The sequence below is a fragment of the Somniosus microcephalus genome, chromosome 4 (genome assembly GCF_052327205.1).
Source record: "Somniosus microcephalus isolate GS21.2 chromosome 4, FLI_Smic_1.0, whole genome shotgun sequence".
NCBI classification, from domain to species: Eukaryota; Metazoa; Chordata; class Chondrichthyes; order Squaliformes; family Somniosidae; genus Somniosus; species Somniosus microcephalus.
Window position 1 is genome coordinate 86,469,668 of NC_140990.1, and position 27,651 is coordinate 86,497,318.

Here is a 27,651-nt window from a genome sequence, read left to right on the forward strand (position 1 = left end):
CCTAACCCCAACCCCTGACTGTATCCCTCTAGCCACAGTCCTCACGTCTATCACTGATCCCTAAAGTTCCCAGTCTCAATAGTGATTGTGATGTCAACGGGGGTGCAGAGGTCAACGGCCATGTTATTTTTTAATATATAACCCATGACCTCTTCCACCTCGAAGGACAAGGGCAGCAGGCGCATGGGAACATCATTCCCTCCAACTCACACAGGATTCTGACTTGGCAGTATATCGCTGTTCTTTCATCGTCGCTGGGTCAAAATCCTGGAACTCTCTCCCTAACAGCACCAGAGGGACTGCAGCGGTTCAAGAAGGCGGCTCACCACCACCTTCTCAAGGCCAATTAGGGATGGCCTATAAAAGTTGGCCTTGCCAGCGACAGCCACATCCCATGAAAGAAATAAAAAAATGTTTTCCTGGTCCAAATGCGCCTTTTCTGTTCCTCAACCGCTCCATTCACCCAAGACCCATTGTATTATTTAGAGGACAGGCCGATGATCCGCGTAAAAAAAAAATCAATTACCAGGAATTTCTTCACTTCCTCAATGGCGGCAGTGGGCACCCAGAATGCCGCGCGGTTGACAATACGCCCTATCTGAGTGACGGGGGCCCGGTGCGCAGGCGCAGTAGAGCCGGGTTCCTGGGCTGTTTGGAGGAAGATGGCGGTCGGGACAGAGCGGACGCGGTAGGAGAGAGGGGGTGGGAGAATAAACCACAAGGCCGGCTTTATAATAAAGGGGTTGCGGCCTCAGAGCCGAATAACAGCCCCCGGGGCCGGGCTTCATCCAGCTGCGGGGCGGCGGCTGTGAGGCTTTCTCCCGGGGACAGAAGGAGGAATTGGAGCCGCGGCTGGGCTGGGAAGCTTCACAAACACCCGGTATAGGCCTCAGGACCCGAATAAGAGCCCACAGGCCCCGTGTTTACCCCGCGGGGACAGGCCCGGCCGCCCGGGTCAGCGGGTTCACGGGCCGCCATCTTGGGCAGGGCGGGGTCACGGGCCGCCATCTTGGGCAGGGCAGGATTATTTTTATTTGTTTCTGGGATGTGGGTTAATGAACCCCGGGAGGACGCGGGCTGCTCACACCCCGAGTGCGGCCCCAGGCCCCATTATTAAAACACTCAACATTATCCGATTCACACACACCCGGGGTGGGCCTCAGGCCCCGAACAAGAGCCTCCGGGCCGGGCGTTTGCCCCGAGCAGGGCGGCAGCTGCGGGGCTTTCTCCCGGTGACAGGTCCGGGTTAACGGCCGCCATCTTGAGAGGCTCAGGGGGGCAGCAGGGTGCATGCGCGGCCCCCTTGGCCAGGAACCAGGAGGAGAGAATCTTGTCAATTTCTATCCTGCACTCTCAGTGATGGCTTTTGTAAACTCCTTTTACAGGCTGTGAGAAGGGCAGCATTTACACACCGCAAACTCAAACCAAACATCACATCAAGATCTGACAGTCACCCCATTCATCAGGACCCGAATAACATCGGCCTTTGAATGTGGAAGGAGAAATGTTTGTCTGTTCTGTCTGTGGGAAAAGATTTCAAACATCAGTGTGACTGGAAAAGCACCGAGACACACACACCCGAGTGAGAGTGTTCCAGCGCACTGACTGTGGAAAGAGCTTTAACCAGCTACACAGCCTGAAAAAACATCGCAACATTCGCAGCGGGGAGAAACTGTACATGTGTTCTGTGTGTGGACGAGGCTTCAACTGATTGTCCAAACTGGAGAGACACAAGGACATCCACATCATGGAGAAACCGTGGAAATGTGGGGACTGTGAGAAGGGATTCAATTACCCATATCAGCTGGAAACTCATCGACGCAGTCACACTGGGGAGAGGCCATTTACCTGCTCTGTATGTGGGAAGGGATTCACTCAGTCATCCCACTTGCTGACACACCAGCGAGTTCACACTGGGGCGAGACCGTTCAGCTGCTCTGTGTGTGGGAAGGGATTCACTCACTCATCCCCGCTCCGAACACACCAGCTCATTCACACTGGGGAGAGACCTTTTAAATGCTCTGACTGTGGGGACAGCTTTAAAAGTTCTGCAGAGCTGGTGAGACACCAGCGAGTTCACACTGGGGAGAGGCCGTTCACCTGCTCCATGTGTGGGAAGGGATTCACCCAGTCGTCCGACCTTTTGATACACCGCCGAGTTCACACTGGGGAGAGGCCGTTCACTTGCTCCGTATGTGAGAAGGGATTCACTCTGGTAGGCAACCTGCTGAGACATCAACGAGTTCACACTGGGGAGAGGCCGTTCATCTGCTCCCTGTGTGGAAAGGGATACACTCAGCACTCCAGCCTGCTGACACACCAGCGACTTCACACTGGGGAGCGGCCATTCACCTGCTCCGTGTGTGGGAAGGGATTCACTCAGTCATCCAACCTGCTGGCACACCAGCGAGTTCACAAATGATTGCAGGGGTTGGATTCTGCTGTTATTGCTGCTGTTAATTACATCCAGGACTGAACCATGTTCATTCTGACAGTTGGGGTTTGTTTCTGTGGATGTTAATAACCGCTATAACTGGGCTGGAGTTTAATATTCTAGATGTATATGTGAAATAAATCAGTTTTGTTTTAAACACATTGTTGTAGATTTTTGTCTTTCCCACCAGTGTGTTTAGCATCACCTGGTTGAAAATCAGAAAGGACAATCTGGGGGAGGATCGTACGGCGGGAACAGAACTTCAGCCTGGACAAAGTCCTTCAGGGCCACACTGAGAGGGGCAAACGGCATTTTGGTCTCTATCATCTTCTCGGCCGAATTTCTCGCGTGTGTTCAGGATGATTTTCTGCAACAATATGTTCTAGAACCAACAAGGGGGCAGGCCATATTAGATATAGTAATGGGCCAGATTTAGTCAACAGCCTCATGGTGCGTGAACATTTATCTAACAGCGATCATAACATGATCAAGTTCCACATTATGTTTGAAAGGGAGAAATGCGAAACAGCTACAGGAAACTTTCTGTTATCCGGGGGCGAACCGTCCGGCAAGCTCGAGCCACCGGCAAAAATCAGGAGCCGTTTTTTATTCTTTTCGTTTCTTTTCTTTGCTTTTTTTGAACAGTCAAGCTCTGCAACGTCTGTAGCTAAGCAACAGCTTCAGCTAGAGACGCTACAGAGATGCTTGCCGACTGTTTAGAGGCTGTTGCTAAGCAACAGGGTTTGTTGATTGATACGGAGATGAAAATCTCCGTATGTTTCAACATTAGCTCTGGAGTGTATGGCAGTTTTGAGGGAACGGCAGCAGCTCGGTCCCGTCAGTGCCGGATAGCACAAAGTTTCCTGTACTAAGATTCTAGTGTTAGTTCAGGGCAACTTCAACAGGATGAGACAGAGACTGCCCACAGCAAACTGGGAAAATCTGTTAATGGGCAAATTGACAGAAGATCAGTAGGAGATGTTCCAAAAAGGAATTTACAGTGATACAGAACCCGAGGGGCAAGAGCTCTATTTGCCAAAAAACCCAGCCATGGACGACTAAAGAGAGAAGGGACAACATAAATCTAAAAGAAAAAGAACACAGAAATGCAATAAATGGCACAAATCCTAGTGAATGGGAGAGATACAAAGAACAAAGGGTGACAAAACAGATAGCAAGAGCTACAAAAAAGGAGTATGAAAAGTAACTTGTAAGGATTATCAAAATCCGCACAATTTTTATTACAATTATATTAGGAAAATGAGGGTGGTCACAGCCTGAAAAAACATCGCAACATTCGCAGCGGGGAGAAACTGTACACGTGTTCTGCATGTGGACGAGGCTTCAACAGATCGTCCAACCTGGAGAGACACGAGGACACCCGCACCATGGAGAAACCGTGGAAATGTGGGGACTGTGGGAAGGGATTCAATTACCCATCCAAGCTGGAAATTCATCGACGCAGTCACACGGGGGAGAGACCGTTCACCTGCTCCGAGTGTGGGAAGGGAGTCAATTACCCTTCTGAGCTGAAAAATCAGCGCAGTCACACTGGGGAGAGGCCGTTCACCTGCTCCGTGTGTGGGAAGGGATTCACTCGATCATCGACCCTGCTGACACACCAGCGAATTCATACTGGGGAGAGGCCGTTCACCTGCTCCGTGTGTGAGAAGGGATTTAATTGTTCATCCAACCTGCTGAAACACCAGCAAGTTCTGCTGTTAATCACATCCAGGACTGGACCATGTTACAAGTATGTAAAAAAAAAATTAGTGAAGACAAATATAGGTCCCTTACAGTCAGAAACGGGAGAATTTATAATGGGGAACAAGGAAATGGCGGAGCAATTAAACAAATACTTTGGTTCTGTCTTCACAGAAGAGGACACAAATAACTTCCCAGAAATGCTAGGGAACCAAGGGTCTAGTGAGAAGGAGAAATTAAAGGAAATTAGTACTAGTAAAAAAATAGTGCTGGAGAAATTAATGAGACTGAAAGCCGATAAATCCTCAGGGCCTGATAATCCGCACCCCAGAGTACTAAAAGAGGTAGCCATGGAAATAGTGGATGCATTGGTTGTCATCTTCCAAAATTCTATAGATTATGGAACAGTTCCTGCAGATTGGAGGGTGGCAAATGTAATCCCACTATTTAAAAAAGGAGGGAGTGAGAAAACAGGGAACTACAGACTATAGCCTAAAATGCTAGACTCGATTATAAAGGATGTGATAACAGGACACTTAGAAAATATCAGTGGGATTAGACAGAGTCAACCTGGATTTATGAAAGGGAAATCATGTTTGACAAACCTACTGGAGTTTTTTGAGGATGTAACTGGTAGAATAGATAAGGGAGAACCAGTGGATGTGGTGTATTTGGATTTTCAGAAGGCCTTTGATAAAGTCCCACATAAGAGGTTAGTGTGCAAAATTAAAGCACATGGGATTGGGGGTAATATACTGGCATGGATTGAAAATTGGTTAACAGACAGGAAACAGAGAGTAGGAATAAATGGGTCTTTTTCGGGGTGGCAGGCGGTGACTAGTGGGATACCGCAGGGATCAGTGCTTGGGCCCCAGCTACTCACAATATATATCAATGATTTGGATGAGGGAACCAAATGTAATATTTCCAAGTTTGCTGACGACACGAAACTAGATGGGATTGTGAGTTGTGAGGAGGATGCAAAGAGGCATCAAGGCAATTTAGACAAGTTGAGTGAGTGGGCAAATACATGGCAGATGCAGTATAATGTGGATAAATGTGAAGTTATCCACTTCGTTAGAAAAAACAGAAAGGCAGAGTATTATTTAAATGGTGATAGATTGGGAAATGTTGATGTACAGAGGGACCCGGGTGTCCTTGAACACCAGTCACTGAAAGCAAACATGCAGGTGCAGCAAGCAGTTAGGAAGTCAAATGGTATGTTGGCCTTCATTGCAAGAGGATTAAGTACAGGAGCAAGGATGTCTTACTACAGTTATACAGGGCCTTGGTGAGACCACACCTGGAGTACTGTGTGCAGTTTTGGTGTCCTTACCTAAGAAAGGATATACTTGTCTCAGAGGGAGTGCAGCGAAGGTTCACCAGACTGATTCCTGGGATGGCAGGACTGTCGTATGAGGAGAGATTGGGTCAACTAGGCTTGTATTTACTAGAGTTTAGAAGAATGAGAGGGGATCTCATTGAAACATAAAATTCTGACAGGGCTAGACAGACTGGATGCAGGGAGGATGTTTCCTCTGGCTGGAGGGTCTACAACGAGGGGTCACAGTCTCAGGATACGGGGTAGGACATTTAGGACTGAGATGAGGAGAAATTTCTTCACTCAGAGGGTGGTGAACCTGTGGAATTCTCTATCACAGAAGGCTGTGGAGGCCAAGTCACTGAATATATTTAAGAAGGAGATAGATAGATTTCTAGCCACAAAAGGCATCAAGGGGTATGGGGAGAGAACGGGAATATGTTATTGAGATAGAGGATCAGCCATGATCATATTGAATGGCAGAGCAGGCTCGAAGGCGGGGCTATAAAAGGCCCCAGAGCCCAGGTAAGGCCTCAGAGCGTCGGCGGGAAACTCGAGCGGCAGAGCGGGGCTATAAAAGGCTCCAGAGACCAGGTAAGGCTTACTAATCTCCGAACTCGGAACTCAAAGGGAAGGAGAGAGGTAAAAAATAATTGAAGTCTGACGTCACCAGAAAGCAGGTAAGTGATTGGTTGGTGAGTATTTCACTCTTTTTAAACTTAAACTCTGTGGTTTATAGTTTCTAAGGTGTGATATTCATCATCTAAAATCGGGGCAGAGGGTATTTAAAAATAATATTAATACATTTAATTAATTACATAGAATGGGAGAGCAGGTGATGTGTTGCTGCTGCAATATGTGGGAGCTGGTGGACACCATTGATGCTCACGGTGATCACATTTGCAGTAAGTGCTGGCTGCTCGAGGAATTCCGGCTCCGTGTTGATGAGCTGGAATCCGAGCTTCAAACACTGCGACACATCAGGGAGGGGGAGAGTTACCTGGACTCTGTGTTTCAGGAGGTAGTCACACCAATTAGAGTAATTAATTCAGATGTAGTCCGTGGCCAGGGACAGGATGGTGTGACTAGAAGTGAGGCAGGTACGGGGATCCAGGAGGTAGTGATGGAGGAGCCGCAGCCTTTGCTCTTGTCCAACAGGTTTGAGGCTCTTACTCCCTGTGAGGATGGGAACGGGGACTGCGGGGAGGATGAGCAACCCGGCCACAGCACCGTGGAGCAGGGGGCCATTCAAGTGGGGGGCATTAAAAGAAATGTTGTAGTGGTAGGGGATAGTATCGTTAGGGGGATAGATAGGGTTCTTTGCAGCTGAGAGCGAGAGTCCCGAAGGCTGTGTTGCCTGCCTGGTGCCAGGGTTAAGGACATCTCCTCTGGGCTGGAGAGAAACTTGGAGTGGGAGGGGGAGGATCCAGTTGTCCTGGTCCATGTTGGTACCGACAACATAGATAGGACAAGGAAAGAGGTTCTGCTGAGGGAGTTTGAGCAGCTAGGGGCCAAATTAAAAAGCAGAACCACAAGGGTAATAAATCTCTGGATTACTGCCTGAGCCACGTGCAAATTTGGCTAGGGTAAATAAAATTAGAGAGTTAAATGCGCGGCTCAAAGACTGGTGTGGGAGAAATGGGTTTTGCTTCTTGGGACACTGGCATCAGTACTGGGACAGGAGAGAGCTGTTCCGCTGGGACGGACTTCACTTGGCCAGTGCTGGGACTAGAATCCTGGCGAATCGAATAACTAGGGCTGTAGAGAGGGCTTTAAACTAATTAGTGGGGGGGAGGTTTTAAGAGAGCAAAAAATATAAATGACAGCGGAGAAGGCAATAGAGCAAGGTAGCAGTGGGGGAATTAAAAACCAGAGCGTATCAGGAAGGGACAGAATGTATAATAGTAAAGTAGTAAAAGGGGTAAAAGCAGGAATAAATTGTCAGAAAACATATTTGAAAGTTCTTTATCTGAATGCACGCAGCATTTGTAACAAAATAGAACAGTTGTCGGTACAAATAACTACACATGGGTATGATCTGGTGGCCATTACGGAAACATGGCTGCAAGATGATCATGACTGGGAACTAAACATACAAGGGTATTTGACAATTAGGAAGGACAGACAGGAAGGAAAGGGAGGTGGGGTTGCTATGTTAATCAAGGATGGAATCACTGCAATAGTCAGAAATGATATTGGGTCAAAGGATCAGGATAGTGAAACAGTTTGGGTGGAGATAAGGAATAATAAGGGGAAAAAGTCACTAGTGGGTGTAGTCTATAGGCCTCCTAACAGTTGCAACTCTGTTGGCCAGAGTATAAATCAGGAAATGGGGCTTGTAATAAGGGAACAGCTATAATCATGGGGGATTTTAACTTTCATATTGACTGGGCTAATCAAATTGGGCATGGCAGCCTTAAGGAAGAGTTCATAGAGTGTATTAGGGATGGGTTCCTTGAGCAGTATGTAACTGAACCAACCAGGGGGCAGGCAATCTTAGATCTGGTCCTGTGTAATGAGACAGGATTAATAAAAAATGTCCTAGTAAAGGATCCCCTTGGAATGAGTGACCATAATATGGTTGAATTCCAAATTCAGTTTGAGGGTGAGAGTTGGATCTCAAACCAGCGTACTGAGCTTAAATAAAGGAGATTTTGAAGGTATGAGAGTAGAATTGACTAAAGTGGACTGGGAAAACAGATTAAAGTGTAAGACGGTACAAGAGCAGTGGTCTACATTCAAGGAGATATTTCACATCTTTCAAGATAAATATATTCGTGCAGCACGGTGGCATAGTGGTTAGCACTGTTGCCTCACAGCGCCAGGGACCCGGGTTCGAATCCGGCCTCGGGCGACTGTCTGTGTGGAGTTTGCACATTCTCCCCGTGTTTGCGTGGGTTTCCTCCGGGTGCTCCGGTTCCCTCCCACAGTCCAAAGATGTGCGGGTTAGGTTGATTGGCTATGATAAATTGACCCTTAGTGTTAGGGGGATTAAATACGTGGGGTTACGGGGATAGGGTGGGATATGTGTTGGTGTAGGGGTTACGGGGATCGGGTGGGATATGTGTCGGTGCAGGCTCGATGGGCTGAAATGGCCTCTATCTGCACTGTGGGGTTTCTGTGTGTGATTTCTGTGTGTGTAATATTCCACTGAGGAAAAAGGGGAGTAAAAGAAAAGACAGCCATCCATGGCTAAGTAAAGTAATAAAGGATAGTATCCAACTGAAAACAAGGGCATATAAAGTAACCAAATCTAGTGGGAGGATAGAAGATTGGGAAGCATTTAAAAGCCAGCATACAATAACTAAAAGATTAATTAAGAAAGGGAAGATAGATTATGAAAGTAAATTAGCAAAAAATATAAAAACAGATAGCAAGAGTTTCTACAGCTATATAAAAAGAAAAAGGGTGGCTAAAGTGAACGTTGGTACCTTGGAGGATGAGACCGGGAAACTAGTGGTGGGGAACATGGAGATGGCAAAGACGCTGAAGAAATATTTTGTATCAGTCTTTACAGTGGAGGACACTAAAAATATCCCAACACTGGACAAACAGGGGGCAATGGGGGGGGGGGGAGGAGCTAAACACGATTAAAATCACTAAGGAGATGGTACTCGGTAAAATAATGGGACTTAAGGCGGATAAATCCCCCGGACCTGATGGCCTACATCCTAGGGTCTTGAGAGAAGTGGCGGTAGGGATTGTGGATGCATTGGTGATTATTTTCCAAAACTCCCTGGACTCAGGAAAGGTCCCGGCAGATTGGAAAACTGCTAATGTAACACCCTTATTTAAGAAGGGAAGTAGACAAAAAGCTGGAAACTATAGACCAGTTAGCCTAACATCTGTGGTTGGCAAAATGTTGGAGTCCATTATTAAGGAAACAGTAACAGAGCATTTGGATAAGCATAATTTAATAGGACAGAGTCAGCATGGTTTTATGAAGGGGAAGTCATGTTTGACAAATTTGCTCGAATTCTTTGAGGATGTAACGTACAGGGTGGATAAAGGGGAACCAGTGGATGTAGTGTATTTGGACTTCCAAAAGGCATTGGACAAGGTTCCTCACAAAAGATTACTGATCAAGATAAAAAATCACGGGATTGGGGGTAATATACTGGCATGGGTGGATGATTGGATATCTAACAGAAAACAGAGTTGGGATAAATGGTTCGTTTTCCGGCTGGCAATCAGTAAGTAGTGGTGTTCCGCAGGGGTCAGTGCTGGGACCCCAACTCTTTACAATCTATATTAACGATTTGGAGGAAGGGACCGAGTGCAACATATCCAAGTTTGCCAATGATACAAAGATGGGAGGGAAAGCAGTGAGTGAGGAGGACATAAGAAACCTGCAAAAGCACATAGACAGGCTAAGTGAGTGGGCAGAGAATTGGCAGATGGAATATAATATTGGAAAGTGTGAGGTTATGCACTTTGGCAGAAAAAATCAAAGAGCAAGTTATTATCTAAATGGAGAGAAACTGCAATGTGCTACAGTACAAAGGGATCTGGGGGTCCAGGTGCATGAAACACAAAAAAGTTAGTATGCAGGTGCAGCAGGTGATCAGGAAGGCCAATGGAATCTTGGCTTTTATTGCAAGGGGGATGGAGTATAAAAACAGGGAAGTCTTGCTGCAGTTATACAGGGTATTGGTGAGGCCACACCTGGAATACTGTGTGCAGTTTTGGTTTCCATATTTAGGAAAAGATATACTTGCTCTCGAGGCGGTTCAGAGAAGATTCACTCGGTTGATTCCGGAGATGAGGGGGTTGACGTATGAGGAAAGGTTGAGTAGGTTGGGCCTCTACTCATTGGAGTTCAGAAGAATGAGAGGCGATCTTATCGAAACATATAAGATTGTGAGGGGGCTTGATCGGGTGGATGCGGGGAGGATGTTTCCAATGATGGGTGAGACTAGAACTAGGGGACATAATCTTAGAATAAGGGGCTGCTCTTTCAAAACTGAGATGAGGAGAAACTTCTTCACTCAGAGGGTAGTAAATCTATGGAATTTGCTACCTTTGAGAGCTGTGGAAGCTGCAACATTAAATAAATTTAAAAAGGAGATAGTTTCCTAGCAGATAAGGGAATTAGGGGTTACGGGGAGAGGGCAGGGAAGTGGACGTGAGTCTAGGTTCAGATCAGCCATGATCCTATTGACTGGCGGAGCAGGCCCGAGGGGCCGTATGGCCTACTCCTGCTCCTATTTTTCTATGTTTTTATGTTCATTCTGACAGTTGAGGTTTGTTTCTGCTGATATTAATAACCCTATAACTGGGCTGGAGTTTAATATTCTGGATATATAGCTGATTGACTTGTCGGGGCTGCAGTGTTTGTTTAAGAACCGCTGTCTGATCTTTCCCCTTAATGAGAGTCCCTGAATTATTTTACAATAAAATTATGAGCTTTTACTTCAATTCTAAATTGATCTTTGGTACAAAATCTACAATTCAGTGTCTCAAAGGTTCCGCTGATTAACATCTCCAATTAGAAATTGCTGATTAATCCTCACTGACCATTCTTACTGACTTGCACATTACACACAGTGGCACCTCCATTATCCACCAGAAAGAAGGGGAATGGGAATTGGTGGAGAATCGAGAGTCCCCAAATGTTGCCCCTCCCGTCTGGTACAGCAATCCCCTCGGCACGGGAATGGAGACAAGTCCAGTTATAGTAACGGGATGAGTTAAAGGTATTTACTCAGATGGGCGGAAGCTGGGAAGTGGTGTTCCACAGGGATCAGTGCTGGGACCACTGTTGTTCATCATTTACATGAATGATTTGGACTTGGGAATCAGAAGTACAATTTCAAAATTTGCAGATGCCACGAAATTGGAGGGTGTAGTTAATACTGAGGAAGACTGCGATAGCATCCTTGTAGAATTATTCAGTTGTGTTCAGTAAATAGCAGCATCTTTTAATTTGCTTTGACTGATCACATCACTATATAGTTATGTGAAAAACAGAAATCATTAACAGCTCCCAATTTCAAAATCTAACATTTCAAAAATTGTAATGGATGTAGGCGAGATATTAAGACTAATGCAATAGCAAAATACTGCGGATGCTGGAAAGCTGAAATAACAACAGGTCAGGCAGCATCGAGGAGAGAGAAACAGAGTTAACGTTTCGAGTCGGAGACCCTTTGTCGGAACTGAAAAAGGTTGGAGAAGAGAGATTTTTAAGCAGGGGTAGGGAGAAGGGGAGAAAAGAACAAAGGGAAGGTTTGTGATGGGATGGAGGGCAGGAGAGATCGACTGACAAAAGGGATGATGGTGCAAGGCAAAAGGAGAGGTAATGGGACAAGTAAAGAAACAAAAGATGACTCTAGATGAGGTGTGAATGATGATGGCATCATTCTTAACAGCTACCATGTGGGAAAAGGAGAAAAATATTTTTAAAAAGCAAAGAAACACAGGGGCCGAGGTTATACAGGTTGAGCACCCAAAATCCAGAATCCGGAATCCAGACTCCGGGACGATTGGTGGCAGGGTCATCCAGAATCTGTAAAATGTTCCGGAATCCGGACACCCTGTTTCCGCCGCCAGCCGGGCCCAGACATTTCCGGATTCGGAACGTGTTTCTGATGTCCGAAGTCCGGAAACGCCCGAGCTCAGGTTGCAATATTTCCTGACTTCGGACATCAGAAACACGTTCCGAAGTCCGGAAAAACCCCAAAACCAGCTCGGCCTCAGTCCCGTGGTTGCCGGATTCGGGATGTTCAACCTGTAGTCTGAAACTGTTGAACTTGATGTTGAGTCCGGAAGGCTGTAAAGTGCCTGATAGAAAGATGAGGTGCTGTTCCTCGAGCTTACGTTGAGCTTCACTGGAACAGTGTAAGAGGCCAAGGACGGTGAGGTCAGAGTGGGAGTGGAGCGGTGAATTAAAGTGACAGGTGACCGGAAGCTCGGGGTCACGCTTGTGGACTGAACGGAGGTGTTCCCCAAAGCGGTCACCCAATCTGCGTTTGGTCTCCCCAATGTACAGGAGACCGCATCGTGAGCAGCGAATACAATATACTAAATTGCAAGAAGTACAAGTAAATCGCTGTTTCACCTGGAAGGGGTGTTTGGGGCTCTGGAATGGGGGAAGGGAGGAGGTAAAAGGGCAGGTGTTGCATCTCCTGCGCTTGCATGGGAAGGTGCCGGGCGAAGGGGTGTTGGGGATGATTGAGCAGTGGACCAGAGTGTCGCGGAGGGAGCGGTCCCTTCGGAATGCTGAAAGGGGGTGGAGAGGAAGATGTGTTTGGTGGTAGGATCACGTTGGAGGTGGCAGAAATGGCGGAGGATGATCCTTTGAATGTGCAGGCTGGTGGGGTGAAAGGTGAGGACAAGGGGAACCCTATCGTGATTCTGGGAGGGAGGGGAAGAGGGTGAGAGCAGAAGTGCAGGAAATGGAACAGACACGGTCGAGGGCCATGTCAACCACGGTAGAGGGGATTCCTCGGTTGAGGAAAAAGGAAGACATACTGGAAGCACTAGTATGGAAGGTGGCATCATCAGAACAGATGCGGCGGAGATGGAGAAACTGGGAGAATGGAATAGAGTCCTTACAGGAAGCGGGGTGGGAGGAAAATAGAGAAGGGAGAACCAGTGGATGTGGTGTATTTGGACTTTCAGAAGGCTTTCGATAAGGTCCCACATAAGAGATTAGCGTGCAAAATTAAGGCACATGGGATTGGGGGCAAGGTATTGACTTGGATAGAGAACTGGTTGGTGGACAGAAAGCAAAGAGTTGGAATAAACGGATCATTTTCCGAGTGGCAGGCAGTGACTAGTCGGGTACCGCAAGGATCGGTCCTAGGACCCCAGCTGTTCACAATATATATTAATGATCTGGACGAGGGAATTGGATGTAATATCTCCAAATTTGCAGACGACACAAAGCTGGGTGGGAGGGTAAGCTGTGAGGAGGATGTCGTGAAACTCCAGTACGATTTGGACAGGTTGGGTGATTGGGCAGAAACATGGCAAATGCACTATAATGTGGATAAATGTGAGGTTATCCACTTTGGTGGCAAAAACAGGAAGGCAGATTATTATTTGAATGGCAATAGATTGAGAGAAGGGGAAGTGCAAAGAGACCTGGGTGTTATTGTGCACCAGTCGCTGAAGGTAAGCATGCAGGTGCAGCAGGCGGTTAAGAAGGCAAATGGTATGTTGGCCTTCGTAGCAAGAGGGTTCGAGTACAGGAACAAGGATGTCTTGCTGCAGTTGTACAGGGCCTTGGTGAGACTGCACCTTGAGTATTGTGTGCAGTTTTGGTCACCTTACCTGAGGAAGGACGTTCTTGCCATGGAGGGAGTGCAGCGAAATTTCACCAGGCTGATACCTGGGATGGCAGGAATGACGTATGAGGAGAGATTGTGTCGATTGGGGTTATACTCACTGGAGTTTAGAAGATTGAGAGGGGATCTCATCGAAACCTATAAAATTCTATCAGGTCTGGACAGACTAGATGCAGGAAGGATGTTTCTGATGGCCGGGGAGTCCAGAACCAGGCGTCATAGTCTAAGGATAAGGGGTAAGCCATTTAGGACTGAAATGAGGAGGAATTTCTTCACCCAGAGAGTGGTGAACCTGTGGAACTCTCTGCCACAGAGGGCGGTGGAGGCCAGTTCATTAAATATATTCAAGAAGGAGTTGGATATATTTCTTAAGGCTAAAGGGATCAAGGGATATGGGGAGAAGGCAGGGCCAGGGTACTGAAATTGGATGATCAGCCATGATCTCATTGAATGGCGGAGCAGGCTCGAAGGGCCGAATGGCCTACTCCTGCTCCTATCTTCTATGTTTCTATGAAGTGTATTCCAGGTAGCTGTGGGAGTCAGTGGGCTTATAGTGGATGTTGGTCGATTCCTCCCACTCCCTGGTTGTTGAGCTCTCTGCTAAGGGGAATAGGCCCTTCCTATCCACCCTATCTAGACCCCTCATAATTTTAAACACTTCAATTAAGTCTCCCTTCAGCCTCCTCCGTTCCAAAGAAAACAACCCCAGCCTATCCAATCTTTCCTCATAGCTAAAATTCTCCAGTCCTGGCAACATCCTGGTGAATCTCCTCTGTACCCTCTCTAGTGCAATCACATCTCCGTGTAATCTGGTGACCAGAACTGTACTCAGTACTCTAGCTGTGTCCTAACTGGTGTTTTATACAATTTTAGCATAACCTCGCTGCTCATTTGGGACATACAATGACAGGAAGGAACCCTTCCTCCACAAAGCAATGCAGATAATTTAATCAGTGATGCTGCACCATATTTTGTGCATAAAGTCACACTTGCTTTTTTTAATGGGAACAGGTGCATAAAGAAGTTCAATGATCATGTTAACACCAAAAGTTAAAAACACCAAATACAGCCCTTCATGTTCACTGACACAACATAAACAGCCTGGTAAAGTGGCTGGAAACTAAACCCGAGGTTATGAGGATTTCAAACAGCAAGCTGTGAGAGTGACTGGCAATGATGTGACGACATGGGAATTTTGGCTACAGATATCGTGGCCCTATGGGAGACTAATAACCAAATGTAATGTTGCTAGAAGGAGGAGTGAACACCCACAGGACCACTGACTACTGGCAACCGAACAAGGCAAATTCTATTTTTACTACATGGGATTCTGCGAATGTTACCAGAGTTTTCGAGGCTGAATTCTGCAATTCATCCATTTTTTTCCTGTGAAAGCCATAAAATCATTTGCTATAATGTTCTTATATTTAGACAGATGGTACATGCTGGCTATTAGCAGCTTTAAGAAGATGCCTGACTTATTGGCATCTAAAGCAAACAGTAGTTTATCTTTTTCAATTCCTGGTGCAATATTCTAAAATTTGTTTGTACAAGATTACAGGATAGGTTTGGATGAAGATGGCCCTTCAGCCCATTTAATCTCCTTCTAGAATACCAACTGTACCATCTTTCCATTACAGCATCTGTTTCTTAATTACTCCAGTGTCCTGGCATAAACCACCCTGCTGGCAACCCATTTCAGCTGTTGATCACCCTCTGAGTAAAGAAAGATTTCCTGCCGTCTATCCTAAATTTACTCTTCACACCCATGAACCCTGTGCCCTCATGTCCTGCTGCCCAGACATATCTGAAAGTATTGTTCCAGATTTATTTTTTCTATCCAGGTAAGTATTTATATTCCTCTATTAATGTTGCTTCTAAGACCTGTCTTCTTGGGGTTGAAGAAGAGGACTTGCTGATCAAGTTGTACATCATAACTCTTCCCTCTAACACCATGGATCAGGGTTTGTTGCTTTCTTCTGGATTACCAGTAAGACCTGGATGGCTCCCATAATATCACGGTGACCAGGACTATATGCAGCATACCAAGTGCAATGTGACCAGGGCAGCTTCGGCGTTAGCTCTAGGATTTGAACTGATTTGACAATATGATCCAGCATGCTATGTCCTTTGTTTATTGATGAGCCACACCTTTTAGGAATGATGAGTGGTGACTCATCTAACACCCTAAGGTTTGTCTCAACTTCCCACTTGACAAGTTTTATCCCACCCATTTCTATTTTTCCCTAATAAGCAGTATCTTGCCTTTTTGTATATTGAATTTCAGTTGCCAATGGTCATTCTTTGAAAGCTCCCTTTGTAAGATCCTAGTTGCCTCCTCTGAATTCACATTCTTTCCGAGCTTGGTGTCATCTCCAAATGTAACTGTTTTATATTATGACTAGCTGGAGTACCCGGCGTTGCCGAGGAAACTGAGGATCCCTCTGCCATGTTTATAAAACTGTTTATAAAACTGTTGGGATTGAAGAACTCTTGCTAAGCACCCAGGAGGTGGTTCTTTAACTTCGTTTCTTGTTAATGGGGATCGCCAGTAGCCATATACTCCAGGTTTTACAGTTTTCCTTGTATGTGAATTTGGAGGTAGCAAGCAGAATTATAATTTTGCAATGTTATCATTGACATTAATGAGAGAGAGAGAGAGGGGGAAGGAGAGAGAGAGAGAGGGGGGGAAGGAGAGAGAGAGAGGGGGGAAGGAGAGAGAGGGGAGGGAGAGAGAGAAAGAGAGGAGAGAGAGAGAGGGAAAGAGAGAGAGAGGGAAAGAGAGAGAGAGAGGGAAAGAGAGAGAGAGGGGGAAGGAGAGAGGGGGAAGGAGAGAGAGGGGGGGAAGGAGAGAGCGAGGGAGGGCAAAGGAGAGAGAGAGAGGGGGGAAGGAGAGAGAGAGGGGGAAGGAGAGAGAGAGGGGGAAGGAGAGAGAGGGAGGGGGAAGGAGAGAGAGAGGGGAGAAGGAGAGAGAGAGGGGGAAGGAGAGAGAGAGAGAGGGGGAAGGAAAGAGAGCAAGAGGGAAGGAGAGAAAGAGGGGGGAAGGAGAGAGAGAGGGGGAAGGAGAGAGAGAGGGGGAAGGAGAGAGAGAGAGGGAAGGAGAGAGAGGGGGAAGGAGAGAGAGAGAGGGGGAAGGAGAGAGAGCAAGAGGGAAGGAGAGAAAGAGGGGGAAGGAGAGAGAGAGGGGGAAGGAGAGAGAGAGAGGGGGAAGGAGAGAGAGAGAGAGAGGGAAGGAGAGAGAGGGGGAAGGAGAGAGAGAGGGGGGAAAGGAGAGAGAGAGAGGGGGAGGGAAGGAGAGAGAGAGGGGGGAAGGAGAGAGAGAGAGGGAAGGAGAGAAAGAGGGGGGAAGGAGAGAGAGAGGGGGGAAGGAGAGAGAGAGAGAGGGAAGGAGAGAGAGGGGGGAAGAAGAGAGGGGGAAGGAGAGAGAGAGGGGGAAGGAGCGAGAGAGGGGGAAGGAGAGAGAGAAGGAGAGAGGGCAGGGGAGGGAGAGAGAGAGAGAGAGGGGAGAGAGAGAGGGAAAGAGAGAGAGAGAGGGAAGAAGAGAGAGGGGGAAGGAGAGAGAGAGGGGGAAGGAGAGAGAGAGGGGGAAGGAGAGAGAGAGAGGGGGAAGGAGAGAGAGGGGGGAAGGAGAGAGAGAGGGGAAAGGAGAGAGAGAGGGGGAAGGAGAGAGAGGGAGAGGAAGGAGAGAGAGGGAGGGGGACAGAGAGAGAGAGAGGGGGAAGGAGAGAGAGAGAGAGGGGAAGGAGAGAGAGAGAGAGAGGGGGAAGGAGAGAGAGCAAGAGGGAAGGAGAGAGAGAGAGGGGGAAGGAGAGAGAGAGAGGGGGGAGAGAGAGAGAGGGAAGGAGAGAGGGGGAAGGAGAGAGGGGGGAAGGTGAGAGAGAGAGGGGGAGGGAAGGAGAGAGAGAGAGGGAAGGAGAGAGAGAGAGAAAGAGCGAGAGAGAGAGAAAAAAAGAGAGGGGGAAGGAGAGAGAGAGGGGGAAGGAGAGTGAGAGAGGGAAGGAGAGAGAGAGAGGGGGAAGGAGAGAGAGGGGGAAAGAGAGAGAGAGAGGGGGAAGGAGAGAGAGAGGGGGAAGGAGAGAGAGAGAGGGGGAAGGAGAGAGAGAGAGAGGGGGAAGGAGAGAGAGAGGGAGGGGGATGGAGAGAGAGCAAGGGGGAAGGAGAGAGAGAGAGGGGGAAGGAGAGAGAGAGGGCGAAGGAGAGAGAGAGAGGGGGAAGGAGAGAGAGCGGGAAGGAGAGAGAGAGAGGGAGGGGGAAGGAGAGACAGGGAGGGGGAAGGAGAGAGAGAGAGGGGGAAGGAGAGAGAGAGAGGGGGGGATGGAGAGAGAGAGGGGAAGGAGAGAGAGGGGGAAGGAGAGAGAGGGGAAGAAGAGAGAGAGAGGGGGGAAGGAGAGAGAGAGAGGGAGAAGGGGAGAGAGAGAGAAGGAAGGAGAGAGAGAGGGAAGGAGAGAGAGAGGGAAGGAGAGAGAGAGAAAGAGAGGGAAGGAGAGAGAGAGAGGGAAGGAGAGAGAGAGGGAGGGGGAAGGAGAGAGAGAGGGGGAAGGAGAGAGAGGGGGAAGGAGAGAGAGAGAGAGGGGGAAGGAGAGAGAGAGAGAGAGGGGGAAGGAGAGAGAGAGAGAGAGGGGGAAGGAGAGAGAGAGAGGGGGAAGGAGAGAGAGAAGGGGGGAGGAGAGAGAGAGAGGGGGGAAGGAGAGAGAGAGAGGGGGGAAGGAGAGAGAGAGAGGGGGGAGGAGAGAGAGAGAAGGAGAGAGGGAAGGGGAGAGTGGAGAGAGAGAGAGGGAAAGAGAGAGAGAGAGTGGGAAAGAGAGAGAGGGAAAGAGAGAGAGAGAGGGGGAAGGAGAGAGGGAAGGAGAAAGAGAGAGGGAAGCAGAGAGAGAGATAAAAAGAGAGAGAGAGGGGGAAGGAGAGAGAGAGAAGGAAGGAGAGAGAGAGAGGGAAGGAGAGAGAGAGGGAAGGAGAGAGAGAGGGGGAAGGAGAAAGAGAGAGAGAGGGAAGGAGAGAGTAAGGGAAGGAGATAGAGAAGAGAGAAAGACACCCCGGGAAAGGGGTTGGACTCAGAGCCCGGCCGCGATGACCTGGAGCCCCCGTGCAGAGAGGGAAGGAGAGAGAGAGAGAGAGGGAAGGAGAGAGAGAGAGAGGGAAGGAGAGTGTGAGGGAAGGAGATAGAGAAGAGAGGAAGACACCCCGGGGAAGGGGTTGGACTCAGAGCCCGGCCGCGGTGACCCGGAGCCCCTGTGCGCAGTTTAGCGCCTCAGGCCCTGCCCGACTCACAGCTCAGCTCAGCTCCAGCTCCGGCCTGCCACCACTGCAACCCCCATTCGCTGTCTCTTGGGCTCTCGGGCCGTGCGGTTCTCTCTGTCTCTGTATCTCTTTCCCTGGTCCCGCACTCACGGCAGGCCGCAGGCTTAGGCCCCGCCCACACACGCCATGAAATGCTCCCCGTGACGCATCATACTGCGGTTCCCCCGTAGGATTGGTCAACCATCATGTCACTCAACGCTAATGCGGCCCGTCGATTGTTACATCCACTCGTCAGTCACGCCGAAGAAGCTTTGTTAAAATGAGTGGATTTTGTCCGTTATTTGTATACTGTCAGAACAATTTTTGTCTGACCAAAAACTAAAGATGCCTATGACACTCCCCTAATCATAAGCTTTCCTTTGATATAACATATGTGTAGGTACGCTCTAGTACTTTTGAGTTTACCGCACGCATACACACAGACAGACAGACACAGACTCATTTATATATATAGACTAGCTAGAGTGCCCGGTGGTGCCGAGGGTTTTTTGAGGGCATGTTGTTGTTGGAAGAGAGAGAGAGCGCGACTGGGGGGAAGAGAGAGAGCGACTGGGGGGAAGAGAGAGAGCGACTGGGGGGAAGAGAGAGAGCGACTGGGGGGAAGAGAGAAAGCGGCTGGGGGGAAGAGAGAGAGCGACTGGGGGGAAGAGAGAGCGCGACTGGGGGGAAGAGAGAGAGCGACTGGGGGGAAGAGAGAGAGCAACTGGGGGAAGAGAGAGAGCGACTGGTGGGAAGAGAGAGGGACGGGGGGGAGAGAGAGAGAGAGACGGGGGGAGAGAGAACGAGAGAGACTGGGGGGAGAGGGAGAGACTGGGGGGAAGAGAGAGAGAAAGAGAGAGAGGGAGAGAGAGAGACAGAGAGAGAGAGAGGGAGATACAGAGACAGAGGGAATGAGAGAGTGAGGGAAGGAGGAAGAAACCTGGGCAGCCCAGACTAAAGATGGCGTTGTTCGGGCCCACATTGAAGTGACGCCATGAGCAAAGATGGCGCTGTTCGGGCCCACATTGAAGTGCCGCCATGATCAAAGATGGTGTCATGAGGAAATTGTCGTGCCACCAGGATCAAATATGGCGCTGTTGTTTCCCCACATTGAAGTGCTGCCATGATCAAAGATGGCGGCGAGCGATCTGGTTGGTGCTGACTGGGAGTGTGTGAGAGAGAGAGAGAGAGAGTGGGGCGCTATGGACCGCCACGGCCACTCACCTGGTGGCTTTGGGTCGGGCTCTGGGGCGGGGCTGTTGACGCTGTGGGGAAGTTTTGTGTGCGGCAGCTCCCGCACGGACCACCGCAGCCGCTCACCTGCTGACTTTGGGTCGGGCTCTCGGGCCGCGGGGGGGAAGGAGAGAGAGAGCCACCGCTTCTCCGGTCGATGTGTTGCGGGCCGGCCCCTGATGAGTGCCCGATCAGCTGAGCCCGAGCCCCGCAGTGACCGCAACTCACCTCCCGCTAGGCTCCCTCCCGCCCCGCCAGCCTTTACCAAAATGGTTGCGATGGCTACGCTCGGCCCAGTCCCGCGCCGCCAGCCTTTACCAATATGGTGCCGATCGCGGGGCGGGCCCAGTGGGTGGGGCGGTGCCTAGCTCGGGCGTGGCTGGACAACAGACGCTCAGGCTTCGAGGCCTACAAAAACGGTGAAAGGTAGGAAAATTATAGAGGTTAGAGAAAAGATTTACAAATTAATTAACTTTTTTTTAAAACAATTTGTGTTTTAAAAGCAACTTTTTTTTTTGCTGGAAATCTAGATTTGAAAAGAAACACGCAGAAAGTGGGAAAAAGAAACGAAGAGTTTGGAATCAAGATGGCGGCCACTCACCTCCACTCAGAAGGATTAGGCCCGCCCACACACACACCGATTGGTCAACCTTAAGATCACTGAACTGTAGGATTGGTCAATCGTCACGTCACTCAACTCTAGGATGGCCCGCCCGCACACGTAATGAACCCGCCCCCATGACGCAGCGATTGGTCGACCGTCGGGTCGCTCGACTGTACGATTGGTCAACCTTCATGTCACTCGATGCTAATAAGTGGAATTTTGAATGTTTTTTGGATACCGTTGGCACAATTTTTGTCTGACCAAAACGTAAATATGCCTATGAGAGCCCCTTAATGATAAGCTTTCTTTTGATATAACATATGTGTAGGTATGCTCTATAACTTTTGATTGTATAGCCGGACAGACAGAGAGACAGAGAGACATACCGCTTTATTTATATATATAGATAGATTACTAGCAGGGGAGCTCTGCGTTGCGAGGGCTTTTTTGGGGCTGGTTGATGTGTGGGCTAGGAGCCTGGGACTGGATTTGGGTTGTCAGCAGTTTCCAGGGCTTTTTTGGGCCTGGTGGATGTGTGGACCAGAAACCTGGGACTGGATTTGGGCTGTCGGCAGTTGGAGAAGCCTAGGCCCGTTTTGCACTGTTTTTTAACCTAAACATTTGTAGCTTTTAATACCTTCAAAGATGAAAGTTAAAGTACTTATAAAACATTTTTGGTAAATCTTAATTTTTTGAAAAAAAGAAACTGACCTGGATTACGAAAGGTTTGAGCTGCCCTGGCTGCTGTATAATGGCTGACAGATCCCTGAGATGAAAATGATTAGTCCCGCCCACACACACACCGATTGGTCAACCATCAGGTGACTGAACTGTAGGATTGGTCAATCATCACGGCACAGGATTGGTCGACCTTGACGTCAGTCAATGCTAATGAGTGGAATTTTGAAGGTTTTTTGTATAATGTGTGAACAATTTTTGTCCGACCAAAAAGTAAATACGCTTATGACCGTTCTGGAATCGTAAGCTTTCTTTTGATGTGACACACGTGTAGGTACGCTCTATAACTTTAGAGTGCATAGCCAGACAGACAGACAGAAGGACAGACAGACAGACAGACAGACAGAAAGAAGTATCCGTTTATATATATAGACTAGCTGGAGTGCCCGGCGGTGCCGAGGCTTTTTCGAGGACATGTTGTTGGAAGAGAGAGAGAGAGCGACTGGGGGGGGGCGGAAAGAGAGCGAGCGACTGTGTGGGGGGGAAAGAGAGCGAGCGACTGTGGGGGGGGGTAAGAGAGCGAGCGACTGTGGGGGGGAAGAGAGCGAGCGACTGTGGGGGGAAGAGAGCGAGGGAGAGAGGGGGGAAGAGAGCGAGGGAGAGAGGGGGGGAAGAGAGTGAGGGAGAGAGGGGGGAGCGAGGGAGAGGGGGGCGAGGGAGAGAGGGGGGCGAGGGAGAGAGGGGGGGCGAGGGAGGGGGGGCGAGGGAGAGGGGGGGCGAGGGAGAGGGGGGGCGAGGGAGAGAGGGGGGGGCGAGGGAGAGAGGGGGGGGCGAGGGAGAGAGGGGGGTGAGGGAGGGGGGGGAGGGGGGGGCGGGGGGGGGCGAGGGAGAGGGGGGCGATGGAGAGGGGCGCGAGGGAGAGGGGGGGCGAGGGAGAGGGGGGCGAGGGAGGGGGGGCGAGGGAGAGGGGGGGCGAGGGAGGGGGGGTGAGGGAGGGGGGCAAGGGAGAGGGGGGCACGAGGGAGGGGGGTGAGGGAGAGGGGGCGAGGGAGAGGGCGAGGGGGGGGCGAGGGAGAGGGGGGCGAGGGAGAGGGGGGGCGAGGGAGGGAGGGGGGGCGCCAGGGGGAGAGAGAGAGAGAGAAGGGGGGAGAGAGTGAGAAGGGGGGAGAGAGTGAGAAGGAGGAGGAGGGAGAGTGGGAGGAGGGGAGGAGTGTTTTGAGGGGGTCAGCGAAAGAGCAAAAAAATTTTTTTTCAAAAACGGGTGTTAAGAAGATGGGAGGCCATCTTGAAAGTTTTTTTAATGTTTTTAAAAAGCTGCCACGGAGAAGGAACGCGCAGTCTGTGAAACCAACAGAATTTTTTTTTCTTTTTTAAAGCTGCCACGGAGAAGGAACACGCATTCTTGCTGAAAACACCAAAAGTGATTTTTTTTTAAACGGCTGTTAAGAAGATGGGACACCTTCTTCATTGTGTTTTAACGTTTTAGACATTGTGTTTTTACGTTTTACACATTAAAAAAAAAGAAAAAAAATCGCTCCTAACAAATAAACAGACAGAAGGTGAGAATAAAGATGGCGGCCACTCACCTCAGTTCAGAACGATAAGGCCCGCCCACACACGCACTGATTGGTCGATCGTCATGTCACCGAAGCATAGGATTGGTCAATCGTCCTGTCACTCGACTCTAGGAGGGCCCGGCTGCACATGTGACGAACCCGCCCCCGCCACGCATTGATTGGTCGACCATCGGGTTGGTCGACCGTACGATTGGTCGACCTCAATGTCACTCTATGGTAATGAGTGGATAATGAGCGGAATGTTGAAGGTTTTTCGGATAGCGCGGGCACAATTTTCGTCCGGCCGAAACGTAAATACGCTTATGACCGTTTTGGAATGGTAAGCTTTCTTTTGAAGTAACGCACGCGTAGGTACGCTCTGTAACTTTTGAGCGCATAGCCGGACAGACGCACACCCGAGGACAGACAGACAGAAGGACAGACAGAAGGACAGACAGATCGACTCCTTTATATATATAGATAGATGATTCCAGGTCACCTTTGTAGACCAAGACCAGGAGGGATTACCAGCATGGACCCCTGGGGTAACCCACTCAGTATCCTCCCTTTGCAACCTAGCTTCACCTCGACAGTAATCAATCAATATGCAAGGAAATGGCAGAAACATTAAACAAATATTTTATATCTGTCTGCACAGTAAAAGACACAAAAAGCTTACCAAAAATGGTGGGGAACCAAGGGTCTAATGAGGATGAGGAACTTAACATAATTAATATAAGTAGAGGAAAAAGTACTAGAGAAACTAATGGGACTAAAAGCTGACAAATCCCTTGGACCTGATGGCCTACATCCTAGGGTTCTGAAAGAGGTGGCTGAAGAGATAGTGGATGCATTGGTTTTGATTTTCATAAATTCCCTAGATTCTAGAATGGTCCCAGTGGATTGGAAGGTTGCAAATGTAATACTACTACTCAAGAAAGAAGGGAGAGAAAAAGCAGGGAACTACAGGCCAGTTAGCCTGATATCAGTCGTTGGGAAAATGCTGGAATCCATTGTTAAGGAAGTGGTATCAGGGCAATTAGAAAATCATAACATGATTAGGCAGAGTCAACATGGTTTTATGAAAGGGAAATCGTGTTTGACAAATTTATTAGAGTTTTTTGAAGATGTAACTAGCAGAGTAGATAAAGGGGAACCAGTGGATGTAGTATATTTGGATTTCCAAAATGCATTTGATAAGGTGCCACATAAAAGGTTATTACACAAGATTAGGGATCATGGGGCTGGGGGTAATATAGTAGCATGGATAGAGGATTGGTTAATAGGCAGAAAACAGAGAGTAGGGATAAACGGATCTTTTTCAGGTTGGCAGTCTATAAATAGTGGGGTGCCGCAAGGATCAGTGTTGGGACCTCAGCTATTTACAATCTATAGTAATGACCTAGATGAAGGGACCGAGTGTAATGTATCCAAGTTTGATCTTATTGAATGGCGGCGCATGCTCGAGGGGCCGTATGGCCTACTCCTGCTCTTATTTCTTATGTTCACCTTGAAACCTACTGACCTTAGGTTGTAAAGAAGTCTCTCATGCAATACTTTATCAAAGGCCTTTTGGATGTCCAGGTACACGACACCATTTAATTTGGGATATGCCCCATTTAATTTGGGATGTCACCTCTTTCAAAATAAATCTAAGAAGTTGGTTAGGGAAGATCTATCTATTAACGCTGATTCTCTCTCCACAGATGCTGCCTGACCTGCTGAGTATTTCCTGTTTTTATTTATAATAGAGAAGGGTGAAGCTGTGTCTGTGCCTTTAACGGCAGCTGCCCAGACACAGGGTGCTGTCCTTTTAAGAATGAGTGACGGGGACAATCCAGATTCCTCTTTCAGGTTTTCTGGGGAGGATGTCAGGAGCTCAGCGCGCTGGCGTGGGACAGGCTCTGTGTGGTTGCCAGGCGGAGCTGCAGGTCGGCGGGAGTGGGGTCAGGAGATTAATAAACTGCGGGTAGGCCACGCAGCGGCATTTATAAAGGTAGAGAACGGTCTCTGGCTCAAGTGAGGTCCCGCGGCCCGGTCTGTGTTCCACCGGACGGCAGTGGTGAGGCTTTTTCTCGGTGACAGGCCTGGGTTATGCGCTGCCATCTTGGTGGAGGAAAGACAGACTGGTTCCACGTGCAGCAGGCCACATGCATAGCCATATTGGTACAGGAACAGGGAGTGGGTGGGGCTTCAGGGTCCCAGTGACCAGGAGAGACAATCATTGACTAATTGATTTTATTCTCACTCTGCACACAGCGGGTGTAGAACTGAACCCAACCAGAGTAGAGGGAGGGGGAAACTGGGAGTGGAGGAATGAAATGTTTGAGATGGTGCGATGGGTTTGGATTTCAGCACAGTGAGGAGGGAGAGTGTGTGGGACGGGGATTTACAGCTTTGGGGGAACAAGGGAGGAAAGAATGTTCCATAGAAACTAGAATTGACTGTTCTGAATTTCTATCCTACTTACAGTGATGACTTTTGTAAACTCTTTTTACAGGGTATTTGAAGGGGAGGATTTACAGACAGGAAACTCAAACCAAACATCACATCAAGATCTGACAGATACTCAATTCATCAGGACCTGAATGTCATCGGCCTTTGAATGTGGAAGGAGAAATGTTTGTTCCGTCCTGCCTGTGGGAAAAAATTTCAAAGCTCAGTGTGACTGGAAAAGCAGCGAGACACGCACACCCGAGTGAGAGTGTTCCAGTGCACTGACTGTGGAAAGAGCTTTAACCAGTTACACAGCCTGAAAAAACATCACACCATTCACAGCGGGGAGAAACCGTACATGTGTTCTGTGTGTGGATGAGGCTTCAACTGATCATCCAACCTGGAGAGACACAATGACACCCACACCACGGAGAAACCGTGGAAATGTGGGGACTGTGGGAAGGGATTCATTTCCCCATCCCAGCTGGAAACTCATCGGCGCAGTCACACTGCAGAGAGACCGTTCACCTGCTCCACGTGTGGGAAGGGATTCACTAAATCGTTCAACCTTCTGACACACCAGCGAGTTCACACTGGGGAGAGGCCATTCACCTGCTCCGTGTGTGAGAAGAGTTTCACTCGCTCATCCACTCTGTTGACACACCAGCAAGTTCACACTGATGATAGACCTTTTGAATGTTCTGACTGTGGGAAGAGCTTTAAAAGCACAAAGCAGCTGGTGACCCATCAATGCGCTCACACTGGGGAGAGGCCGTTCACATGCTCAGTGTGTAGAAAAGGATTTACTCAGTCATCCAACTTGCTGATGCACCAAGTTGTTCACATTGGGGAGAAGCCATTCACCTGCCCCGTGTGTAGAAAGGGATTCACTCAGTCGGCCAGCCTGCTGAAACACCAGCGAGTTCACACTGGAGAGAGTCCATTCACCTGCTCCGTGTGTGGGAAAGGATTCACTTGTTCATCCAACCTGCTGAGACACCAGCGAGTTCACAAATGCCTGCAGGGGTTGGATTCTGCTGTTATTGCTGCTGTTAATCTTCTGATGATTGAGGTTTGTTTCTGCTGATGTTAAACTCCAGCCCAGTTACAGGATTATTAACATTCTGGATATCTGTCCAATAAATCAGCTTTGCTTCAAATACACAGTGTGTTGAGTATTTGATGTCTCCAAGATAAGAGGAGACTATTTGATGTCGTGTTACTGACTGCTCCATTTTTGGGCCTTTTCTCTTTTCTAACTCTAGGTTATTTTAGTTCTCATACTTTCGGTTACTCTCATGGACAATTCCCAGCTTCCCAAACCTTCCAGAGTGCCTCTCCTAGCCTTAGTATCCAGGGAAGGTATCGCTAAGACGTCTGGCATCACTGAACACAAAACCCAGTCTGTTAATCACTTTCAGCTACTGGACTAAGTGTGTCCCCCACAGCATCTCTCTCACCTTTGACATGTGAATAGAGCATCATGCCTGCAGACCTGGTTTTAAATTTAAATCCACTCAGGAAATGGATTTAACAAAATACAAACAAGGATGCAGATCACGACCCAATAATCCAGCTCTACATTCACAGGAGGAATTATGTTATACAACTGCTCAAGTGGACAAAATAAAGCAAGATCCAAATGTCAGAGTCACTCGAATTCATTTTAACTAAATTTTAAATCCTGAGCGGTTCCTGCCTTATTCTAGAATTCCCCATCCCTGTGGGAGTCGATATTGGTCAAAAACTGCGAACTGGAAATTTCTAACTGATTTTTCACTTTCAGTGTTTCAAGCTGACTGGGTCCTTCACTCAGAGAATCTCCAAGGAGACTCTTTCATTTAAACACAGCTCTCCCCTCTATATCCGGGATTAGAGTTACCGGGAATTTGAATACCTGACCACTCAACTTTAAAAGGGCCCGTCAGTGATATACAGAATGAACCAATGATACAGCTCTGAGTCAGATTGAATTATTCCTCTCTCCAGCCTGTAACCAATGAAACTTGTAACACTGAGGCTGAAATTCCACTTCCATGCGCCGGGGGTGCAGGCAGTGCTGGGCACAGAGGGAGCAGCAAACCGAGTTCAGAGTGGGCACAGTGGGTCTGCCCTTG

General features: G+C 48.6%; 2 protein-coding genes across 2 annotated transcripts; both read left to right on the forward strand.

Annotated features, from left to right (window-relative positions):
* Nucleotides 1–640: 640 nt before the first annotated feature.
* LOC147119430 (uncharacterized) lies at nt 641–2,591 on the forward strand. The gene has a single exon (XM_085985047.1). It carries the CDS (start codon nt 1,748–1,750, stop codon nt 2,420–2,422), a length of 675 nt encoding a protein of 224 aa, XP_085841173.1. The 5' UTR covers nt 641–1,747; the 3' UTR covers nt 2,423–2,591.
* A 958-nt stretch (nt 2,592–3,549) lies between these two features.
* LOC147119431 (uncharacterized) lies at nt 3,550–27,410 on the forward strand. Its single transcript, XM_085984092.1, has 4 exons — nt 3,550–3,564; nt 3,691–4,095; nt 25,968–26,606; nt 27,321–27,410. The coding sequence occupies exons 1-4, from the start codon at nt 3,550–3,552 to the stop codon at nt 27,408–27,410; spliced, it is 1,149 nt and encodes a 382-aa protein (XP_085840218.1).
* Nucleotides 27,411–27,651: the final 241 nt, after the last annotated feature.